We start from the raw sequence: 8,712 nt of genomic DNA, 5'->3' as shown, positions 1-8,712 counted from the left end.
ACAAAGTAAAACAAAACAAAGAACCATTTGACACTCATAAAGGCTGCCCAAAATTGTATTCCCCTTGGTTTGCACTCTATTTGGGTAAGAGTCTTTGATCCCAAGTATTTTATCTCAGATAACTATCACACATCATCCTCATTGATAGACTTGAATAACCATCTTGCTAACATACTCACATCTTTTTATACAAGACACCGAGGCCCCCACACTTCACTTGGCAAATCAGTATTTGTAATTTTGTTTGTTACTTTCCAAACTTGATCTAGAACTGAAGTACGCTGCTCGTTTTGGCACTCGTGTTTTCGACAGTTGCTCAAATGCATTGAGCAATAGTTTCGGGTTCCTTGTGTCTTTTGATATCAAAATCCATACAGAGGATGGTATTATCTGCAGTTCTGCACATTGTACAATAGAGAAATCGTTTTCCACAAGGTGAGGCACCACCCCCATTAATTAGATCATCTGACTTGACTCTCTCAATCATACATTCATACTAACTTTCAACATATCAGTAACTGCATTAGAAAGAATAGGGGTAGAGGATTCCTTGGCGCGGAGGACTCTTTTTTCTTCGTTTGAAAATACGATCCTAAATTATGGTCAGCATCCTTAATTTCATCCAGACGTACGATAGAGTCATGCAAGGTGGATTTAATGACATTGTTTTCTTAAGAGATACTTAGTCATCAATCTATGTTCGCACATAGGAGTATTTAGTTATTTACCAGTTGAATCTTCAGAAGGTTGACTGAGCTGAGCCTATTCCATTACCAGCTGGTCGAAGTAAACGGCGGCCGCCCTCTGACGAGGACAACCTCCCTCTCTAATCTTGCGTTCATCACCGACGCTCTGACCATTACTCATCACATCTCCACGCCCATATATATGCGTGCCGAGCAGAGCAGAGTAGAATGCCCAGCCACTCGATCGGACAAAGCAAGCAGCCATGCAAATGAGCCGCCATGGCACCAGCAGCCGTCTCTTCCACAGCGTCTGCCTCCTCCTCCTGTGCTTCTCATGGCTCTGCTCCCCCTCCCATGGCAAGAGGTCGACGCCGCCACCGCCCAAGAGCTCCTCTCGCCTCCCCGTCCGGGCGGTTTGCCTCGGCGGCTGGCTCGTGACGGAGGGCTGGATCCTCCCCTCCCTCTTCGACGGCATCCCCAACAAGGATCTCTTGGTACATAATTTAACCTAGTAGCTTCGTCGTGTACGTGCGTGCGTGCGTTAATGGCGCTCTGTTTTGGCTTGACTGGTTTCTTGCTCTTGGTAAACGTACGCACGATGCGCAGGATGGCACGCAGCTGCAGTTCAAATCGGTGCCGTGGGGCGTCTACTTCGCCGCCGAGCAGGGCGGCGGCACGGTGGTCGTCGCGAACCGGACGCAGGCCTCCGGATGGGAGACCTTCAAGGTTGGATTGATCATCTTACAACGTAGCGTGCTAGCTAGTGACTAGTGTCGTTCGTGCTGTTTATATGTACGAGAGAACTGGTCTGGTCTGACTGAGTGTTTGCTTCAGCTGTGGAGGATCAACGAGACGACGTTCAACCTGAGGGTGTTCGGCGGGCAGTTCATGGGCGTGGCCACCGACGGCGCGGTAGTGGCGACGGCGCTGTCGCCGGGGCAGTCGGAGGCGTTCCAGCTAGTGCGCAACCCCGACAAGACCAGGACGCGCATTATGGCGCCAAACGGCTTCTTCTTGCAGGTGACAAGATAATCATTTTAAGAAAGCTAGAGCGCACACTGGATAAGCTAGTGGGTCGGCTTCGGCGCATGGAACCTTCTTTTGCAAACGTCGCTAGCGCTGGCGCGCCGCCGGTGGTTCAACGCATTACGACTAGTCTTCCTGCCTAACTCTACTTGCTAGTATTGTTTTCATTTTTTGATAATCATTTCTTAACTATTTAGGATATGCCACTAGACTGCCATGACAAATCAAATACTAGTCAACATTTAACAAGTACTTCAGCCTGTCGCCGAGCCAAAAACAGCATGTTTGGCCGGCAATTTTTCATTCCCATTTCGTAAAATTTACACGTATTGCAGGCAAAGAAAGATGGCTCGATGACAGCGGACTACGGCCAGAGCACGAGCTGGGGCGACGACGACCCGTCGGTGTTTGCAGTGACCAAAGTCGGGCAGCTGCAAGGGGAGTACCAGATCTGCAACGGATACGGCACGTCCAAGGCTACACCGGTTCTCAAGGTAAGACACCAATAATTTCCATGTGATGTGTCTCGCTGGTTGCTTGCACTATCCTGTTCTTAAGGGGTCCATGCCTACTAAGAGAAGAAAACAAATGCATATGCACCCGGGATCAGATTTGATTTTCTTCTCTTAGTAGGCATATGAATTTCCAAACCGTAAAAAATTTAGGAAAAAAATTTAGCATGTAGAGGGACATGTTCTATGTGTGCACGTAAATTTTCACCTAAAACCAACATTTTTTGTACCCTGTGTAAAAAAGGCAAATAATGCCTCAAAAAATAGACTATTTTAGCACCTAAGATTTGTCTTTTTTGCACAAGGCATGAAACATATCGGTTTTTGCTGAAACAACTTTGTAAGCATGTAACATGTCAAGGTATACACAAAGAATTTTTATTTGTATTTTTCTAACATTTTTAAATATATTTAATATGCGTTTCAAATAAAGGGTGCATATGCACCCGGGTGTAGAAACACCCTGTCCTACTGGGAATTATTGGTGCGCGAATAGCTCCGTGTCGGAAGCAAAATATCCCAACATGTTAGAGCGAGATCGCGTTACCATTATCTGCAATTCCTTTCAAGAGTTCGGCACGTGAATGCAAGTGGCAAACTAGGACAAATAACTAACTGTAGATGGACAGTAATAACAACACAAGCTGCAATATACTGTACACAATATATGGTTTGGAGCTTTCGAGTCCGCAACTGTCACTGAATAAACGAACAAACTAACAGGCATAAGCGCGCACATTTTTGTCTACTACCTCTGATGAGCGCGCACATTTTTGTCTACTACCTCTGATGAAGTTATTTCAAGTGACTTACATGGCTGGTAAATTTGCAGAACCACTGGAAAACATACATAGTTGAAGAAGACTTCAGGTTCATCTCAGAAAGCGGGCTGACGGCGGTGAGAATCCCGGTCGGATGGTGGATCGCCAGCGACCCCAGCCCTCCGGCTCCCTACGTTGGAGGCTCGCTCAAAACCTTGGACAACGCATTCAAATGGGCAGAGTAAGTCTGAATGTTTTTGCTCAAATTCCTAAGATACATTTCACCATATCATCAATCTTACTTATATTCAACATTTCAACCTGTGTGCCGTGTACGTGGACAGGAAGTACAATCTGGGTGTGATCGTCGACCTGCACGCAGCTCCGGGGTCACAGAACCCCTGGGAGCACAGCTCCTCCAGAGATGGCACGCAGAACTGGGGAACCACCGACGCCAACATCGCGCAAACGGTGCAGGTCATCGAGTTCCTCGCGTCCAGGTCAGCCTGCAGATCGATAAGCAAATTAAACATCCAGCGAATCGATCTCCAAGAGCAAATTAACCTTGGCCTTCACTTCACCTGAATCGGTTAATGGTTTTGCAGGTACGCCAAGAGCCCGAGCCTGCTGGCGGTGGAGCTGATGAACGAGCCGTTGGCGCCGGGCACGTCGCTGGCTAGCCTGATGAAGTACTACCGGGACGGGTACCACGCCGTCAGGAGGCACTCGTCGACGGCCTATGTGGTCATGTCCAACCGGCTCGGGATCGGCGAGAACACCACCGAGCTACTCGAGTTCGCCGGCGCGTTTCCCGGAAGCGTCCTCGACGTGCACTACTACACCGTGTTCAACAGCATCTTCAACAACCTCACCGTGGACCAGAACATCGACTTCATCAGGACCAACTTCTCCGGCGAGCTCAGCAAGGTCACCACGCACAACGGCCCTCTCACCTTTGTGGGTAAGTGTTAGCTCACCGATCCATCCTGTTTTGGACCCGCCGCCCGCTGATCTTCAAATTATTAAGAAATCTATGCATGTTATTATTATTATGTTTTCACAGGAGAATGGGTGGCTGAGTGGCTTGTGCCTAATGCAACAAAGGAAGAGTACCAGATGTATGCAAAGGCGCAGATGGATGTCTATGGGCAGGCCACTTTTGGATGGGCTTATTGGACTCTCAAGAATGTTAATGACCACTGGAATATGCAGTGGATGATCAAGAATGGATACATCTCCTTGAAAAGCTAGGATTGATATGTCACCACTCATGAAGTTTGAATAACGATTTATGATGAATAAATTTGCACTAGCCGAGCTCATATCCCTCAATGAGTCTTTTTTATTTTTGCCAAGGAAAGGACAGGAGTTCTTCTAATTTCAAATTCATTACTAAGGAAAGAAAGAAAGAGATGAATGCACTCCTCACAAAATGGAAGTACTACCTCTGTTTTAAAAATTAAGTCCTATAAGTTTAGTCAAAGTATACTTAGTTTTATATAAAAAAATATGAACATTTACAATATGGTGAATCTATAGATTTGGTAGTAATGTTGGCTGTACTTCTATGTATAAAAATTGATCAAATATAGAAAACCTTGACTTTTGACAAAAATCACATGCCTTATTTTTGAAACGGAGGGGGGAAAAGCCAACATGGACGTGCGTGGTGGTGGTGGGCTTCCGAACTAAGTACATGTAAATTATACGTTTGATTCTGTGTTTTTTTCAAATAACTGCAGAGATTGATTTGTTGTCTCTCTTTTCCTTCTATCTTGTGGTCCTATTCATCGGATGGGAAATCAGGACTCAGGAGAGAGTCAAGCCTCAAAGGCATCTCATTGTTTACTAGTACCATATATGGGCGATTGTAGTAAATTGTTCATTTCATTCAAGCCGCGTACCTCAATTGCTCATGTAGCCCAGTGGCGCGGAGAAAGTAAGGAACTCTGCACTTGCGAAAAATTGGTCAGAATATACGAAGATCGGTACATAAAGTTGTAACGGCATTATCTAAAATTCTTCTCGTCCTACAATATCGCCCACCAAATCTGAAGTTTGGATGGCAAAATCACTTGAGAGGGAACATTTTCATGATCATCAAAATTACTGGCTTACTGCAACCTAAATCTGTACATATCACGGAGAATAACCAACGAGCAACATGGTTCTTCGTGTACACGCAGCTGCAGAGCGTCATGGAGGACAGCAGGAATTCTCGGTTTCTCCTCTTGGTGGGGAGGAGACTACTGGAGAAGCACGATCAAACTCATGATAGATGTCCATGACGGGCAACTTACAAAACAGCTACTCGAATTTCATGAACAGTAAAACTGCGGCTTGGCCGCAAGGGCAAACGAGCTTAGCTCCTCAAGATAAGTGTTAGCTGACCAACTTCTCCAGCGAGCTCAGCAAAGTCACCACACACACAACGGCTCTCTCACCTTTGTCAAGTGTTAACTGACCTATCCATCCTGTTTTGGACCCGCTGCCCGCTGATCTTCAAATTATTAATAAATCTATGCATTTAATTATTATTATGTTTTTAGAGGAGAATGGGCTGAGTGGCTAGTGCCCGACGAAACAAAGGAAGAGTACCAGATGTACGCCAAGGCGCAGATGGATGTGTATGGGCAGGCCACTTTTGGATGGGCCTATTGGACTCTCAAGAATGTTAATGACCACTGGAATATGAAGTGGATGATCAAAAATGGATACATCTCTTTGAAAGGATAAGATAAACGATATGTTATCACTCATGAAGTTTGAATAACAAGTTATGATGAACAGATTTGCACTAGCCCGGAGCTTAAATCTCTCTACGAATGTTTTTTATTGTGACAATGTGAAGAGGAGAAAGTGTATGTTCAGTTATGCAAGTGGTAAAGAAAGAGAGGAAATGCACTACTCACAAAATGGAAGTACTACCCCCCGTTCCGAAAAATATAGTCGTATAAATTTAGTTAAAGTATACTTAGCTTGACCAAATATATACAAAAAAAAAATGAACATTTACAATATTGAAGAAAACATTATTAAAATAATTAGGGAATAAAAGCCAACATGGCCGTGCGTGGTAGGCTTCCGAACCAAGTGCATGTAAATTATATGTCTATTCTGTTTTTCTCCAAATAACTGCACAGATTGATTTGTTCCCTCTTTTCCCTCTATCTCGTGGTCCTATTCATCGGATGGAAATGGTAGGCATCAGGACTCAGGAGAGGCAAAGGCAATTGTTTACTAGTACCGTACAAGGTCATCGTAGTAAATTGCTCATTTGATTCAAGCTGTGTACCTCAATTTCTCATGTAGCCCAAGGAACATCCACCGGCGCGGAGAAAGTTAGGAACTCTGCACTTGCGAAAAATTGGTCAGAATATACATAAACCTGTAATGACAAAATGCTTCTCTTCATCCATAACGCCCACCAAATTTGAAGTTGGGATGGCAAAATCACTTGAGAAGGAGCATTTTCATGATTATCAAAATTACTGCAACCTGAACCTTTATATATCACGGAGAATAACCATCGAGCAACATGGTTCTTCGCTGGAGGTGGAGCTGATGAACGAGTCGCTGGCACCCGGCACGTCACTGGCAAGCCTGACGAAGTACTACCGTGACTGGTACCACGCCGTCAGGAGGCACTTGTCGACAGTATGTGGTCATGTCCAACCAGATCGGGATCAGGGAGAACACCACGGAGCTCCTCGACTTCGCCAGCAGGCTCCCCGGAAGCATCCTCGACGTGCGCTACTGCACCGTGTTCAATAGCATCTTCAACAACCACACCGTGGAGCAGAACATCGACTTCGACAGGACCAACTTCTCTGGCAAGCTCACCGATCCATCCTATTTTGGACCCGCCGCCCGCTGATCTTCAAATTTACTAAGAAATATATGCATGTTATTACTACAGAGTATTATGTTTTCACAGGAGAATACGTGACTGAGTGGCTAGTGCCCAACGCAACAAAGGAAGAGTACCATATGTACGCCAATGTGCAGATGGATGTCTTTGGGCAGGCCACTTTTGGAGGGCCTATTGGACTCTCAAGAATGTTAATGACCACTAGAATATGCAGTGGATGATAAAAAAAATGGATACATCTTCTTGAAAAGCTAAGAATCGATATGTTATCAATCATGAAGTTTGAATAATAACAATTTATGATGAATAAATTGGCACTAGCCGGAGCCCAAATCTCTCTGAGTGTTCTTTTTTTGCGCTAATGTGAAGAGGAGAAAGTGTATGTTCAATTATCCAAGTGGTAAACAAAGAGAGGAAATGCACTCCTCACAAAATGGCTAGTGCCCAACACAGCAAAAGAAGACTACCGATGTAGGCGAAGGCGAAGATGGATGTCTATGGGCAGGCCACTTTTGGATGGTCATATTGGACTCTCAAGAATGTTAATGACCACTGGAATATGGAGTGGACGATCAAACATGGATACATCTCCTTGAAAAGCTAACAAAATCAATTTGTCGTCACTCATGAAGTTTGAATAAAACGTAAATTTGCACTAGCCAGAGATTATATCTCTCTCCGAGTCTTTTATTTTTATTTTTTCCAAGGCAGGGACAGGAGTTCTTCTAATTTCTAATTCATTACAAAGAGAAGAAATTGTATTTTCAGTTATCCAAATGGTAAATGAAGAGAGGAATTCACTCCTCACAAAATGGAAGTACTACCTCGGTTCCAAAATGATAAATCAAATTACACTTAGTTTGACCAAATATATACAAAAAAAAGTATGAACATTTATATTAAAGAAATAAATTCTAATTTTTTTTATGGTGAATCTATTCATTTGGTATTGTTGTTAGTCTACTTTTAACTATATAAAAACTTTATCAAATTTAGAAAACATTGACTTTTGACAAAAAATACTTGTCTTGTTTTTGAAATGGAGGAAAAAAAGCCAACACGGCCGTGCATGGTAGGCTTCCGAACCAAGTGCATGTAAATTATACGGCGGTTCTTGGTTTTTTTTTTCAAACAACTGCTCAGATTGATTTGTTGTCTCTCTTTTCCAGCTATCTCGTGGTCCTATTCATCGGATGGGAATGGTAGGCATGACTCAGGAGAGGCAAAGGCATCCCATAGTTTAAGTACCGTATATGGGTGATTGTATTAAATTGCACATTTGATTCAAGCTGCGTACCTCAATTGCTCACATAGCCCAAGGAAAATTCACCGGCGTGGAGAAAGTCAGGAACTCTGCACTTGCGAAAAATTGGTCAGAACATAAGAAGATACATAAATCTGTAACGAGATTATCTGAAAAATGCTTCTCGTCTTACATATCGCCCACCAAATTTGAAGTTGGGACGGGAAAATCACTTAAGAAGAACATATTCATTATTATCAAAATTACTGCAACCTGAACTTTAAACATTTGTTGATATCACGGAGAATAACCAACTAGCAACATGGTTCTACATGTACGTACACTCAGCTGCAGAGCATCAAGGAGGGCAGCAGGAATTCTCAGTTTCTCCACTTGGCGGGGAGACTACTGGAAGCACGAATGCACGATGGATGATGTTCATGACTCCATAAGATCGCAACGTGCTACAACCGGCAACTTACAAAATGGCTACTCGAATTTTACAAACAGTAAAACAGCAAACATCCGAGGGCAAACAATTCAGAGCTTATCTCAAGGAAATTTAGAACTTAGCTCCTCAAGGTAGGTACATCATCTCGTTATGCCAACATGC

The 8,712-nt window shown here is 43.8% G+C and overlaps 1 protein-coding gene and 2 long non-coding RNA genes across 3 annotated transcripts; 1 reads left to right on the top strand and 2 right to left on the bottom strand.

Annotated features, from left to right (window-relative positions):
- Nucleotides 1–893: 893 nt before the first annotated feature.
- Nucleotides 894–4,307, top strand: LOC127297036 (probable glucan 1,3-beta-glucosidase A). Its single transcript, XM_051327292.1, has 8 exons — nt 894–1,180; nt 1,293–1,412; nt 1,521–1,706; nt 2,048–2,206; nt 3,057–3,226; nt 3,330–3,485; nt 3,591–3,946; nt 4,049–4,307. Exons 1-8 carry the CDS (start codon nt 950–952, stop codon nt 4,234–4,236), a joined length of 1,566 nt encoding a protein of 521 aa, XP_051183252.1. The 5' UTR covers nt 894–949; the 3' UTR covers nt 4,237–4,307.
- On the bottom strand, nt 2,857–3,126 carry LOC127297094 (uncharacterized). The gene is made up of 2 exons (XR_007848881.2): nt 3,009–3,126; nt 2,857–2,976 (listed from the first exon to the last, which is right to left on the bottom strand). It is a non-coding gene; the product is annotated as an uncharacterized lncRNA (long non-coding RNA).
- On the bottom strand, nt 3,355–7,678 carry LOC139838481 (uncharacterized). The gene is made up of 3 exons (XR_011755382.1): nt 6,281–7,678; nt 3,567–3,997; nt 3,355–3,491 (listed from the first exon to the last, which is right to left on the bottom strand). It is a non-coding gene; the product is annotated as an uncharacterized lncRNA (long non-coding RNA).
- Between the last annotated feature and the right edge of the window lie 1,034 nt (nt 7,679–8,712).

The sequence above is a fragment of the Lolium perenne genome, chromosome 1 (genome assembly GCF_019359855.2).
Source record: "Lolium perenne isolate Kyuss_39 chromosome 1, Kyuss_2.0, whole genome shotgun sequence".
Lineage (NCBI taxonomy): Eukaryota > Viridiplantae > Streptophyta > Magnoliopsida > Poales > Poaceae > Lolium > Lolium perenne.
This window is presented reverse-complemented; position numbering and strand designations above follow the sequence as displayed.

What these genes read in the sequence shown, in the direction of transcription:
- LOC127297036 (XM_051327292.1), top strand. Translation starts at nt 950, where the DNA reads ATGCAAATGAGCCGCCATGGCACCAGCAGCCGTCTCTTCCACAGCGTC. An exon ending in CCGGATGGGAGACCTTCAAG is followed by an intron (nt 1,413 to 1,520) that starts GTTGGATTGATC and finishes TGTTTGCTTCAG; the next exon opens with CTGTGGAGGATCAACGAGAC. An exon ending in CAAACGGCTTCTTCTTGCAG is followed by an intron (nt 1,707 to 2,047) that starts GTGACAAGATAA and finishes CACGTATTGCAG; the next exon opens with GCAAAGAAAGATGGCTCGAT.